Raw genomic sequence first — 16,111 nt, 5'->3', positions numbered from 1 at the left:
AATTCAGCTCAAATAATAATTCTTACACTAAGGTTTCCAAGAATATCTATTACCTTCACAAAAATGCCAAAACTAGCAGGTAATAATTCAGGTAATTTCTAAACGAAAGACTTTTTTTTCTAAACTGAAATAAGACATAATGAAACACTTCTAAGCTTGAAAAGATAAAAAAAAAAAAAAATATCTTAAGTTCTTCCCCAGGCCAACAGGTAAGCAATATATATGAACAGAATTATCATAAATTCTTCTAAATATCGTTAAGGTCCACCTATATATACATTTCAACCCCAGAATCAAAATTATCAAGAAAAATAGTCCTTATACTAAGTTTTCAAGAAAATGTATTACCCTTACACAAATAACAAAAATTGTAGTTCAGGGAATTTTGTTAACCAAAAACAGTTTTGTGATAAAACTGAAATATAACATACGGAAACCCCTCTAAACTTGAAATAACCATAGATAATAATTCAAAATGTTTCCTTAAGAAGACAATACCTAATAAATACAAACCAAATAAATCACAGACTCTTATAAGTGATAATCAATTTATTATTTCAGACCGTAATATACCCCAATAGATATTTCAACCCCAAAGTCGAATTCAATAAGAAAAATAGCCCTTATACTACGATTTTACAGAAAATCTCTTACACTCGTAAAAAATACCGAACATTGCAGGTAACAGTTCAGGGAATTTTTTAGACCAAAAATCTTTTTGTTTTAAAACTGAAATATTATACACTGAAACACTTTTATAAATGAAATAATCAGAGGAAATATCTACATCATTTTTCACCCCAAGCTGACAGATACCCAGTAAATGCAAAATGAAGAATCACAAATTCTTCTAGAAGACTACCAATCAATTACTTATTTACAGGCCTTAAGAGCCCCAATATATATTTCAATAAGAGATTCGAATTCAGCACAAAACATAGTTGTTCCACTGAGGTTTCCAAGAAAATCTATTACCTTCACAAAAATTCCAATTTTTGAACCAAAAAAATTTGTTTTATATCAGATATATGACATAATCAAATGCTACTATGCTTGAAATGACCACAAAAAATATCTTATAAGGCTTTCCCAGGCCGACAAATACCCAAAGAATGTGATCCGAAAAAATCATAAAATCTTCTAAATATTAAAAATCAAATCCTTATTTATAGGCCTTAATGTCCCCAAATACATTTTTCAACCCCAAATTCGATTAATCAATGGTAATATGTTACTGCAACAAGGCAAAGGCAAGATCAGTGGTTGAGAAGGCAGCATAGTATACCACAACATTATAATGACAGTTGTAGCAGTTGAGGGTATAAATGGTGCACACAGGGTATTCCGTGTTATGAATGGAAATGGTGAAGAGCTTATGGAGTTTTATGCAAAAAAAAAAAAAGACTGGGTTTGGGAAAACCTGGTTTAAAAAAAGATATACACAAGAAAATGTATGAGTAGAAGAGATAGTCAATGGGCATTATTTGATTACGTATCAATTGATAGGTGTGTGAAAGAGAGACAGCTGGTGGGATGTCTGATCACTATCTTGTGGATGTGAGGGTGAAGATTTGTAGAGGTTTTCTAAAAAGAGGAAACAATGTTAGGGAGAACAGAGTGGTGAGAGTTAGTGAGGTTGGAAAGCAGACATGTATGAAGAAATACAAGAAGAGATGGGTGTAGAATGGCAAAAGGTGAGAGCAAATGAAGTCAGGGGAATGGGTGAGGAATGACAGGTATTAAGGAAAGTATCGATAGCATGTGCAAGAGATGCATGCGGTAGGAGGTGGGCAGATTTGAAAGGGTGCTAGTGAAAGAGATACATTGATGCATACCTAAGTTTGCAAAGAAATAATTTTACAAAGTTAAATCCAAACCTATCCTTGATCCCAAGAATCTTTTAGTTCTCCCATTTAGTGATCATTTTACATTACTTCCCAGGCTGCTTAAATCCTTTAATGTAAATGTAACCTTCAGCAATAACAATACCAATAAGAATATTCTAATCAGGAACTCACTAGAAAGTTCTGCTGGCTGTATTTATTGAGTGCCTTGTATAAGGTGTAATATGATTTATGTTGGACAGACTGGTAAGGATCTTTGTGTTAGACTTAAACAACATAAATACATTATAAGAACAGGACAAGAATCAAATGCCTTATTTAATCATCTTTAAAATTATGATTACTGTATTGACTACAGTAATACCTTCTCTAACTCCTTTACCACGAGAAATATCAATGAATCTGTGATTATCAAATACACAAAGAATTGTAATAGTAATATTAGTGAAGGCTTATACAAATTGGATAGATTCATTGTAAATAAAATTTGAAAACTGGTTCCCCTTCTTGTCAAAATAGTGAGATTTTATGACACGCATGTTGCCAGACTTGAGTGCACCAATCTGGACACCACCATCCAGTGGCACTTGTTTACCAATGGTGTCCTAGCTCATCACTTCCTTGTATATCAACTGACAGTTCTTTATCTCATTCTTGTATCTCCCTTGATTCCCTTGATGATGTAATCATTACAAAAAAGTGCACTTTGGAATTTATCGTGTTTCATTTGCCATGGATAACCTGAATACACTAGATCACATGCCCTTCTGTGACTTTTTGCAACATACTTACATTTATACACATGTACATGATCATACTTGCTTGCCTTCAGCCATTCCCAGCACCACTCCACCCCACAGGAAACAGCATTGCCACCCCCTGGAAGTGGACATGGCAGTAAATGAAGCAGAAGTGAGACATTGAGTGGAGAAGGGGATGAAGGCTCTGGGAGCACTAAAGAATGTGTGGAAAGAGAGAACATTATCTGGGAAGGCAAAACTGGATATGTTTGAAAGAATAGTAGCCCAATCAATATCATATGGATGGTAGGCATGGGCTATAAAATGCAGTGCAGAGTATGGACATGTTAGAAATGAAATGTTTGAGGAAGTTTCATCGAGAAAGTAATGAAAAGGCAAGAGAGACGTGTAGTAATAAAAAGAGTGTGGTTGAGAGAGCAGAAGAGGGTGTCCTGAAATGGTTTGGACAAATGGAAAGAATCAGTAAGTAATGGTTGACAGCAAGGATACATGTGTCAGGGGGAACAAGTAGAACAGGGAGACTATTGGAGATGGAAAGATGGAGTGAAAAATATTTTGAGCAACCAGAATATGAACAAGCAGGAGGGTGAAAGCCATGCACAAGATAGATTGAATTGGAATGTTGTGATACACTGGGGTTGACATGCTGTCAATAGACAGAACCAGAGAATGTGAGGAGTCTGGGGTAACCCATGTGGGGCCTGGTTGTGGAGCTGTGACCTGTGGTCTCAGTGCATTACACATGACAGACAGACAATGGATATGAGCAGATGTGGCCTTTCTGTATCTGTTCCTGGCACCAACTTGCTAAAGCAGGAATAAGCAATCAAGTATGAGAAAAAAAGTATATATGTAAAAAGAGTGAAAAAATTATGAGGCTTACCTAATGGGTGTTACAAAATTCCTTTTGTCAGCAAAATATGAAGAAGGAATTGTGTCCCATTTGAAATGGAGACCCCAGTTAAAACCACCACGGACAAGTGGAGATGCTGAGTACTGAAAATAAAAAAATCACATTAGATCAGTTCAAACAAGAATCATTTTATAAAGATAATTCCTATGCATCAATATGGTACAACTTTTCTAAAACGACTAAATAATACTTCTTAGTAAATTAATGAGACTTTAAGCAATAAGGTTCAAAGTACATTTCTTATTCATGAAAACATTTCAGTAATCTATTCTGGTAAAGGTTTACAGATGTCTACTTATATTCTTCTTATACATAACTGCTTCTCCAATAATACCATATCTAAGTTATGTATCATACTTGTTTGCTGTTTCCTGCTTTACTGAGGTGGCACCAAAAACAGATGACTGAACCTAACAGGGAAAAATCCTCACTTAGCTTTATAGCCTTTTCATCTCTTTTAGAAAGCAATGATGCAAAATGGAAGGATTTTTCAGTACCAAAGTCATGTCCCTCTGAGCTGCCCCCTAACAAACACAGATGTAAGTAGTATTCTTTTTTCCCTATACCTGTGGCTAACCTCAATAATACTGTATCTAATATAATCCAATTCCCAAAGCAAAACAATCTAATCTATGAAAAAGTATGAGTAATTCTCTCTGCTGATACTACACACACTTTCAGGCATCTACATTCACTATCATGGTGAAGTCTGAGAGCTTGGCTGTAGAAGGCTGTATGCAAATGAATCCACTATTCATTTGTCCCTAATACTTATATGCTTCAGTATGAGCAGTCACATATAAAAAATATTTGCTCTTCATTAAAATCAATCTTTTTCTTCCTTTCATCCTCTTTATACGACAAGAATATTTTATATCATATGAACACTTTATCTCCACCTAGTATGTAAATCATCCATATCTGTAGTTCTCCAAAGGCTTCACAAATTCTTATTCTTTTAGCTGTATGCCTGCATAATCTATGTTCCTCTTTGTAAACAATTACTTCAAAAAGATCCAGAGAAAAGAACACCTTAACTTGTGAAATTACATTCCCTTTAAACTACTACATGAGAGAGAGAGAGAGAGAGAGAGAGAGAGAGAGAGAGAGAGAGAGAGAGAGAGAGAGAGAGAGAGAGAGAGAGAGAGAGAGAGAGAGAGAGAGAGAGAGAGAGACTACCTACAAGTATCCAACAAGATTTTGGCATAATGACATGTCAAGTTTTCTTTTATATATTTTTTGGTGTTCCATGTTTTTTATGAACCCCTACACCCTCCTTTTGACCTACTGCTGCTTTCTCAAATTTATCTTTAATTCCATCAGGTTTACTTCTGCCCATTTGTAAATCAAATCCAAGTCTTTTTGCATCTCCTTTGGATCAGTTTTTGATCCAATCATTTTGCTTACACCAGTGTCATCTGCAAAACTGACATCTGATATTATTTTGGAAATATTTTTCTTTCATGCTTGAGCACTGTTTCCCACATTAGCAAGCTTACAGAAGGAAAGAGAAGAAGAAACATTCACTCATATAGCTATATGAACAAACATGTAAATATACATAAATATACATACATATAAATTCTGGATCTGGAGAAGGCATATGATAGAGTTGATAAAGATGCTCTGTGGAAGGTACTAAGAGTATATGGTGTGGGAGGCAAGTTGCTAGAAGCAGTGAAAAGTTTTTATCAAGGATGTGAGGCATGTGTATGAGTAGGAAGAGAGGAAAGTGATTGGTTCTCAGTTGAATGTCGGTTTGCGGCAGGGGTGCGTGGTGTCTCAATGATTGTTTAACTTGTTTATGGATAGGGTTGTTAGGAAGGTGAATGCAAGAGTTTTGAAGAAAGAGGCAAGTATGCAGTCTGTTGTGGATGAGAGAGCTTGGAATGTGAGTCAGTTGTTCGCTGGTGGCTGATTCGGGTGAAAAATTGCAGAAGCTGGTGACTGAGTTTGGTAAAGTGCGTGAAAGAAGAAAGCTGAGAGTAAATGTGAATAAGAGCAAGATTATTAGGTACAGTACGGTTGAGGGACAAGTCAACTGGGAGGTAAGTTTGAATGGAGAAAAACTGGAGGAAGTGAAGTGTTTTAGATATCAGGGAGTGGATTTGGCAGTGGATGGAACCATGGAAGCGGGTCGCAGGGTGGGGGAGGGGGTGAAAGTTCTGGGAGTGTTGAAAAATGTGTGGAAGGCAAGACCATTATCTTGGAAAGCAAAAATGGGTATGTTTCAGGGAATAGTGGTGCCAACAATGTTAAATGGTAACGAGGCGTGGGCTATAGATAGGGTTGCGCGGAGGAGGGTGGGTGTGCTGGAAATGAGATGTTTGAGGACAATATGTGATGTGAGGTGGTTTGATCGAGTAAGTAATGAAAGGGTAGAGAGATGTGTGGAAATAAAAAGAGCATGGTTGAGAGAGCAGAAGAGGGTGTTTTGAAATGGTTTGGGCACATGGAGAGAATGAGTGAGGAAAGATTGACCAAGAGGATATATGTGTCGGAGGTGGAGGGAACGAGGAGAAGTGGGAGACCAAATTGGAGGTGGAAAGATGGAGTGAAAAAGATTTTGTGTGATTGGGGCCTGAACATGCAGGAGGGTGAAAGGAGGGCAAGGAATAGAGTGAATTGGATCGATGTGGTATACCGGGGTTGACGTGCTGTCAGTGGATTGAATCAGGGCATGTGAAGCGTCTGGAGTAAACCATGGAAAGCTGTGTAGGTATGTATATTTGCGTGTGTGGACGTATGTATATACATGTGTATGGGGGTGGGTTGGCATTTCTTTCGTCTGTTTCCTTGCGCTACCTCGCAAACGCAGGAGACAGCGACAAAGCAAAAAAAAAAAAAAATATATATATATTTATTTTTTTTTTTTTTATCATAACTTTGTCGCTGTCTAAAAAGGAAACTGTTCCTATCATTACTGTGAGAGAGATTGAGAAAAAGAAGGAAAAACATTGGTCTGTGAGTAAAGTCAGATGTTTCTATGCAATTAGCAAGGCACTGAGACAGCAGAAACCAGTCCTTTTTACCAATTATCTACTAGTCCATAAAATTTCAGCATTAAGAATCTTAAAAGACTTTTTAACATGATCAAAAAATGTTATGTTTAGGGGAATTTGTTCCATGTAATAAAAAAAGTATGGGAAAATGTTAGTCTGTAAATACAGTCAGATGTTTTGATTCTGAAGCCAAAGCCCGAAGGAATGGAAAAACATATGTTGTCATAGTCTGACCTACTTCAATGATATACTGAGTATTCACTGCTACAACTTCATGGAAATCAACTTAAAATCTGAAAAAAAAGAAAAAAAATTACATCACAATGACAACTGGTCCTTTGGGAACATGAAACCAGAGAAACTGTTATATTTCTTTATCATACTTGATTGCCGTTTCCCATGTTAGCGAGGTAGCACCAGGAAACAGACAAAGAAAGACCCATCCACTTGTATACATACATATACTATTCAACATATATAAACATGTTCATATTCATACTTGCCCACCTTCATCCATTCCTGATCCTAACCCACCCCACATGAAACAGCATCGCCAGCCCCTGCATCAGCGAAGTAGCGCCAGGAAATGGATGTCGAGGAGATCACAGCCTAGGTAAAGACACAGATGGTGTTTATGATGAAGATTCTGACAGATTCAGGCAAGGAACCCAGCACCAGTGAGGGTAAAAATGACCAGGATAAGGATTTCTTTGGGGCTCTCTATGAAGGCAGGGCAAAAACAAAAAACCAAGACCAAGTTGGTAGACATATTTTTCAGTGAGACGCCTGTGAAACCCTTCATCATCAACAAATACCCGATCTTAAGCCAGGCAATGAAGACTAGTTCATAAAGTTTAATACACCTATCCCTTCCAGTGTCGGCGTAGAGCAGCTCTTCTCTTTGGGAAAAGACCTCCTCAAGCCAAAAAGATCAGGCTCAGTGACAGCTGTTTTGAAATACTGGTTTTCTTGAAGGAAAAATGATGTATTATTGTAGTTACTTGTATCAATTTCTCCATGGTCAAATGGAGAGAATGAGAGAGGAAAGATTGACCAAGAGGATATATGAGTCAGAGGTGGAACAAACAAGAAGGAGACCAAATTGGAGGTGGAAGGATGGAGTGAAAAAAATTTTGAGTGATCGGGGCCTGAGCATACAAGAGGGTGAAAGGCGTGCAAGGAATAGAGTTAATTGGAATGATGTGGTATACCGGGGTCGACGTGCTGTCAATGGATTGAACCAGGGCATGTGAAGTGTCTGGGTAAACCATGGAAAGTCTTGTGGGCCTGGATGTGGAAAGGGAGCTGTGGTTTCAGTGCATTACACATGACAGCTAGAGGCTGGGTGTGAATGAATGTGGCCTCTGTTGTCTCTTCCTAGTGCTACCTCAAGTGTGCTCGGGTGTGTGTGTGTGTGTGTGTGTGTGTGTGTGTGTGTGTGTGTGTGTGTGTGTGCACCATTTCATGTGTAGCACGGTGGTGATGGGAATGGATGAAGGCAGCAAGTATGAATATGAACATGTGTATATATGTATATGTCTGTGTATGTATATGTATGCATACGTTGAAATGTATTATCTATTCAATATACATAGTCGCTGTGTCCCGCATTAGTGAGGGAGCACAAGGAAAGAGATGAAAGAATGGCCAAACCCACCCACATACACAGGTATATACATAGATGCCCACACACTCACATATACATACCTATACATTTCTTCATCGCTCCCAGAGTCTTCACCCACTCCCCACCCTGTGACTCACTTCTGCTTCCATAATTCCATCTGCTGCTAAGTCCACTCCCAGATATCTAAAACACTTCATTTCCTCCAACTTTTCTCTGTTCAAATTTACATACCAATTGACTTGTCCCTTAACCCTACTGAACCTAATAACCTTGCTCATGTTCACATTTACTCTCAACTTTCTACTTTTGCACACTTTTCTAAACTCAGTCACCAACCTCTGCAGTTTCTCATACAAATCAGCCACTAGAGCTGTATCATTGGCAAACAAAAACTGACTCACTTCCCAGGTCCCCTCATCCACAACAGACAACATACTTGCCCCTCTCTCCAAAACTCTTGCATTTACCTCCCTAACCACCCCATCCATAAACAAATTAACCAACAATGGGGACATCATACACCCCTGCAGCAGAACAACATTCACTGGGAACCAATCACTCTCCTCTCTTCCTACTCGTACACATGCCTTACATCTTTGGTAAAAACTTTTCACTGCTTCTAGCAACTTACCTCCCATACCATGTACTCTTTTATATAAAGACAACCTAGCAACTTATCACATCTATATTACACCAGATGTGGCAGTATTGTACAGTAATTTCTTGTTCCCTTAAAGCATGCAGCATGGATTAATATATATTTATTTATTATTTATTATTATTTATTATTTATTTTTGCAGGGAAAAAATGCAATTGAGTGGGAGATGTATAAAAGAAAGAGACAGGAGGTCAAGAGAAAGGTGCAAGAGGTGAAAAAAAGGGCAAATGAGAGTTGGGGTGAGAGAGTATCATTAAATTTTAGGGAGAATAAAAAGATGTTCTGGAAGGAGGTAAATGAAGTGCGTAAGACAAGGGAACAAATGGGAACTTCAGTGAAGGGCGCAAATGGGGAGGTGATAACAAGTAGTGGTGATGTGAGAAGGAGATGGAGTGAGTATTTTGAAGGTTTGTTGAATGTGTTTGATGATAGAGTGGCAGATATAGGGTGTTTTGGTCGAGGTGGTGTGCAAAGTGAGAGGGTTAGGGAAAATGATTTGGTAAACAGAGAAGAGGTAGTGAAAGCTTTGCGGAAGATGAAAGCCGGCAAGGCAGCAGGTTTGGATGGTATTGCAGTGGAATTTATTAAAAAAGGGGGTGACTGTATTGTTGACTGGTTGGTAAGGTTATTTAATGTATGTATGACTCATGGTGAGGTGCCTGAGGATTGGCGGAATGCGTGCATAGTGCCATTGTACAAAGGCAAAGGGGATAAGAGTGAGTGCTCAAATTACAGAGGTATAAGTTTGTTGAGTATTCCTGGTAAATTATATGGGAGGGTATTGATTGAGAGGGTGAAGGCATGTACAGAGCATCAGATTGGGGAGGAGCAGTGTGGTTTCAGAAGTGGTAGAGGATGTGTGGATCAGGTGTTTGCTTTGAAGAATGTATGTGAGAAATACTTAGAAAAGCAAATGGATTTGTATGTAGCATTTATGGATCTGGAGAAGGCATATGATAGAGTTGATAGAGATGCTCTGTGGAAGGTATTAAGAATATATGGTGTGGGAGGAAAGTTGTTAGAAGCAGTGAAAAGTTTTTATCAAGCACGGGAGACAGTGACAAAGCAAAATAGATAATATTTATATTATTTTATTATACTTTGTCGCTGTCTCCCGCATTTGCGAGGTAGCGCAAGGAAACAGACGAAAGAAATGGCCCAACCCCCCCCCCATACACATGTATATACATACGTCCACACACGCAAATATACATACCTACACAGCTTTCCATGGTTTACCCCAGACGCTTCACATGCCCTGATTCAATCCACTGACAGCACATCAACCCCGGTATACCACATCGATCCAATTCACCCTGTTCCTTGCCTGCCTTTCACCCTCTTGCATGTTCAGGCCCCGATCACTCAAAATCTTTTTCACTCCATCTTTCCACCTCCAATTTGGTCTCCCACTTCTCCTCGTTCCCTCCACCTCCAACACATATATCCTCTTGGTCAATCTTTCCTCACTCATTCTCTCCATGTGCCCAAACCATTTCAAAACACCCTCTTCTGCTCTCTCAACCACGCTCTTTTTATTTCCACACATCTCTCTTACCCTTACATTACTTACTTGATCAAACCACCTCACACCACACATTGTCCTCAAACATCTCATTTCCAGCACATCCATCCTCCTGCGCACAACTCTATCCATAGCCCACGCCTCGCAACCATACAACATTGTTGGAACCACTATTCCTTCAAACATGCCCATTTTTGCTTTCCGAGATAATGTTCTCGACTTCCAAACATTCTTCAAGGCTCCCAGGATTTTCGCCCCCTCCCCCACCCTATGATTCACTTCTGCTTCCATGGTTCCATCCGCTGCTAGATCCACTCCCAGATATCTAAAACACTTTACTTCCTCCAGTTTTTCTCCATGCAAACTTACCTCCCAATTGACTTGACCCTCAACCCTACTGTACCTAATTACCTTGCTCTTATTCACATTTACTCTTAACTTTCTTCTTTCATACACTTTACCAAACTCAGTCACCAGCTTCTGCAGTTTCTCACATGCATCAGCCACCAGCGCTGTATCATCAGCGAACAACAACTGATTCACTTCCCAAGCTCTCTCATCCACAACAGACTTCATACTTGCCCCTCTTTGTTTTAAAATTGAAATATGATATACAGCAAGGCTTCTATGCTAAAAATAATCACAGAAAATCTCAATATTTTTCCCAAGCAGACAGATACCCAATAAATACGAATTGAAGAATCACAGAATCTTCTTAAAAGACTAACAATTAATTACTTATTTATAGGCCTTAACAACCCCATCATATATTTCAATAAGAGATTCGAATTCAGCCAACTGAAGAATCACAGAATCTTCTATAAGACTATCAATTGATTACTTACAAGCCTTAACAGCCCCAACATATATCTCAATCAGAGATTCGAATTCAGCTCAAATAATAATTCTTACACTAAGGTTTCCAAGAATATCTATTACCTTCACAAAAATGCCAAAACTAGCAGGTAATAATTCAGGTAATTTCTAAACCAAAGACTTTTTTTTCTAAACTGAAATAAGACATAATGAAACACTTCTAAGCTTGAAAAGATAAAAAAAAAAAAAAAAATATCTTAAGTTCTTCCCCAGGCCAACAGGTACGCAATATATATGAACAGAATTATCATAAATTCTTCTAAATATCGTTAAGGTCCACCTATATATACATTTCAACCCCAGAATCAAAATTATCAAGAAAAATAGTCCTTATACTAAGTTTTCAAGAAAATGTATTACCCTTACACAAATAACAAAAATTGTAGTTCAGGGAATTTTGTTAACCAAAAACAGTTTTGTGATAAAACTGAAATATAACATACGGAAACCCCTCTAAACTTGAAATAACCATAGATAATAATTCAAAATGTTTCCTTAAGAAGACAATACCTAATAAATACAAACCAAATAAATCACAGACTCTTATAAGTGATAATCAATTTATTATTTCAGACCGTAATATACCCCAATAGATATTTCAACCCCAAAGTCGAATTCAATAAGAAAAATAGCCCTTATACTACGATTTTACAGAAAATCTCTTACACTCGTAAAAAATACCGAACATTGCAGGTAACAGTTCAGGGAATTTTTTAGACCAAAAATCTTTTTGTTTTAAAACTGAAATATTATACACTGAAACACTTTTATAAATGAAATAATCAGAGGAAATATCTACATCATTTTTCACCCCAAGCTGACAGATACCCAGTAAATGCAAAATGAAGAATCACAAATTCTTCTAGAAGACTACCAATCAATTACTTATTTACAGGCCTTAAGAGCCCCAATATATATTTCAATAAGAGATTCGAATTCAGCACAAAACATAGTTGTTCCACTGAGGTTTCCAAGAAAATCTATTACCTTCACAAAAATTCCAATTTTTGAACCAAAAAATTTGTTTTATATCAGATATATGACATAATCAAATGCTACTATGCTTGAAATGACCACAAAAAATATCTTATAAGGCTTTCCCAGGCCGACAAATACCCAAAGAATGTGATCCGAAAAAATCATAAAATCTTCTAAATATTAAAAATCAAATCCTTATTTATAGGCCTTAATGTCCCCAAATACATTTTTCAACCCCAAATTCGATTAATCAATGGTAATATATTACTGCAACAAGGCAAAGGCAAGATCAGTGGTTGAGAAGGCAGCATAGTATACCACAACATTATAATGACAGTTGTAGCAGTTGGGGGTATAAATGGTGCACACAGGGTATTCCGTGTTATGAATGGAAATGGTGAAGAGCTTATGGAGTTTTATGCAAAAAAAAAAAAAGACTGGGTTTGGGAAAACCTGGTTTAAAAAAAGATATACACAAGAAAATGTATGAGTAGAAGAGATAGTCAATGGGCATTATTTGATTACGTATCAATTGATAGGTGTGTGAAAGAGAGACAGCTGGTGGGATGTCTGATCACTATCTTGTGGATGTGAGGGTGAAGATTTGTAGAGGTTTTCTAAAAAGAGGAAACAATGTTAGGGAGAACAGAGTGGTGAGAGTTAGTGAGGTTGGAAAGCAGACATGTATGAAGAAATACAAGAAGAGATGGGTGTAGAATGGCAAAAGGTGAGAGCAAATGAAGTCAGGGGAATGGGTGAGGAATGACAGGTATTAAGGAAAGTATCGATAGCATGTGCAAGAGATGCATGTGGTAGGAGGTGGGCAGATTTGAAAGGGTGCTAGTGAAAGAGATACATTGATGCATACCTAAGTTTGCAAAGAAATAATTTTACAAAGTTAAATCCAAACCTATCCTTGATCCCAAGAATCTTTTAGTTCTCCCATTTAGTGATCATTTTACATTACTTCCCAGGCTGCTTAAATCCTTTAATGTAAATGTAACCTTCAGCAATAACAATACCAATAAGAATATTCTAATCAGGAACTCACTAGAAAGTTCTGCTGGCTGTATTTATTGAGTGCCTTGTATAAGGTGTAATATGATTTATGTTGGACAGACTGGTAAGGATCTTTGTGTTAGACTTAAACAACATAAATACATTATAAGAACAGGACAAGAATCAAATGCCTTATTTAATCATCTTTAAAATTATGATTACTGTATTGACTACAGTAATACCTTCTCTAACTCCTTTACCACGAGAAATATCAATGAATCTGTGATTATCAAATACACAAAGAATTGTAATAGTAATATTAGTGAAGGCTTATACAAATTGGATAGATTCATTGTAAATAAAATTTGAAAACTGGTTCCCCTTCTTGTCAAAATAGTGAGATTTTATGACACGCATGTTGCCAGACTTGAGTGCACCAATCTGGACACCACCATCCAGTGGCACTTGTTTACCAATGGTGTCCTAGCTCATCACTTCCTTGTATATCAACTGACAGTTCTTTATCTCATTCTTGTATCTCCCTTGATTCCCTTGATGATGTAATCATTACAAAAAAGTGCACTTTGGAATTTATCGTGTTTCATTTGCCATGGATAACCTGAATACACTAGATCACATGCCCTTCTGTGACTTTTTGCAACATACTTACATTTATACACATGTACATGATCATACTTGCTTGCCTTCAGCCATTCCCAGCACCACTCCACCCCACAGGAAACAGCATTGCCACCCCCTGGAAGTGGACATGGCAGTAAATGAAGCAGAAGTGAGACATTGAGTGGAGAAGGGGATGAAGGCTCTGGGAGCACTAAAGAATGTGTGGAAAGAGAGAACATTATCTGGGAAGGCAAAACTGGATATGTTTGAAAGAATAGTAGCCCAATCAATATCATATGGATGGTAGGCATGGGCTATAAAATGCAGTGCAGAGTATGGACGTGTTAGAAATGAAATGTTTGAGGAAGTTTCATCGAGAAAGTAATGAAAAGGCAAGAGAGACGTGTAGTAATAAAAAGAGTGTGGTTGAGAGAGCAGAAGAGGGTGTCCTGAAATGGTTTGGACAAATGGAAAGAATCAGTAAGTAATGGTTGACAGCAAGGATACATGTGTCAGGGGGAACAAGTAGAACAGGGAGACTATTGGAGATGGAAAGATGGAGTGAAAAATATTTTGAGCAACCAGAATATGAACAAGCAGGAGGGTGAAAGCCATGCACAAGATAGATTGAATTGGAATGTTGTGATACACTGGGGTTGACATGCTGTCAATAGACAGAACCAGAGAATGTGAGGAGTCTGGGGTAACCCATGTGGGGCCTGGTTGTGGAGCTGTGACCTGTGGTCTCAGTGCATTACACATGACAGACAGACAATGGATATGAGCAGATGTGGCCTTTCTGTATCTGTTCCTGGCACCAACTTGCTAAAGCAGGAATAAGCAATCAAGTATGAGAAAAAAAGTATATATGTAAAAAGAGTGAAAAAATTATGAGGCTTACCTAATGGGTGTTACAAAATTCCTTTTGTCAGCAAAATATGAAGAAGGAATTGTGTCCCATTTGAAATGGAGACCCCAGTTAAAACCACCACGGACAAGTGGAGATGCTGAGTACTGAAAATAAAAAAATCACATTAGATCAGTTCAAACAAGAATCATTTTATAAAGATAATTCCTATGCATCAATATGGTACAACTTTTCTAAAACGACTAAATAATACTTCTTAGTAAATTAATGAGACTTTAAGCAATAAGGTTCAAAGTACATTTCTTATTCATGAAAACATTTCAGTAATCTATTCTGGTAAAGGTTTACAGATGTCTACTTATATTCTTCTTATACATAACTGCTTCTCCAATAATACCATATCTAAGTTATGTATCATACTTGTTTGCTGTTTCCTGCTTTACTGAGGTGGCACCAAAAACAGATGACTGAACCTAACAGGGAAAAATCCTCACTTAGCTTTATAGCCTTTTCATCTCTTTTAGAAAGTAATGATGCAAGATGGATGGATTTTTCAGTACCCAAGTCATGTCCCTCTGAGCTGCCCCCTAACAAACACAGATGTAAGTAGTATTCTTTTTTCCCTATACCTGTGGCTAACCTCAATAATACTGTATCTAATATAATCCAATTCCCAAAGCAAAACAATCTAATCTATGAAAAAGTATGAGTAATTCTCTCTGCTGATACTACACACACTTTCAGGCATCTACATTCACTATCATGGTGAAGTCTGAGAGCTTGGCTGTAGAAGGCTGTATGCAAATGAATCCACTATTCATTTGTCCCTAATACTTATATGCTTCAGTATGAGCAGTCACATATAAAAAATATTTGCTCTTCATTAAAATCAATCTTTTTCTTCCTTTCATCTTCTTTATATGACAAGAATATTTAATATCATATGAACACTTTATCTCCACCTAGTATGTAAATCATCCATATCTGTAGTTCTCCAAAGGCTTCACAAATTCTTATTCTTTTAGCTGTATGCCTGCATAATCTATGTTCCTCTTTGTAAACAATTACTTCAAAAAGATCAAGAGAAAAGAACACCTTAACTTGTGAAATTACATTCCCTTTAAACTACTACATGAGAGAGAGAGAGAGAGAGAGAGAGAGAGAGAGAGAGAGAGAGAGAGAGAGAGAGAGAGAGAGAGAGAGAGAGAGAGAGAGAGAGAGAGAGAGAGAGAGAGAGAGAGAGAGAGAGAGAGACTACCTACAAGTATCCAACAAGATTTTGGCATAATGACATGTCAAGTTTTCTTTTATATATTTTTTGGAGTTCCATGTTTTTTATGAACCCCTACACCCTCCTTTTGACCTACTGCTGCTTTCTCAAATTTATCTTTAATTCCATCAGGTTTACTTCTGCCCATTTGTAAATCAAATCCAAGTC

General features: G+C 37.5%; 1 protein-coding gene across 1 annotated transcript in view; it reads right to left on the bottom strand.

Moving 5' to 3' along the window:
• Pgant35A (polypeptide N-acetylgalactosaminyltransferase 35A) overlaps window positions 1-16,111 on the bottom strand; it is a 101,328-nt gene that overhangs the window by 29,696 nt on the left and 55,521 nt on the right. The window contains exon 9 of the mRNA XM_071691782.1: window positions 14,707-14,819. Coding sequence (XP_071547883.1) covers window positions 14,707-14,819 — 113 coding nt within the window. The remainder of the gene's footprint in view (window positions 1-14,706; window positions 14,820-16,111) is intronic.

Source organism: Panulirus ornatus, chromosome 4, assembly GCF_036320965.1.
Source record: "Panulirus ornatus isolate Po-2019 chromosome 4, ASM3632096v1, whole genome shotgun sequence".
Taxonomy (NCBI): Eukaryota; Metazoa; Arthropoda; class Malacostraca; order Decapoda; family Palinuridae; genus Panulirus; species Panulirus ornatus.
Note: the sequence above shows the minus strand (reverse complement) of the source record. Positions and strands in the feature narration are given on the sequence as shown.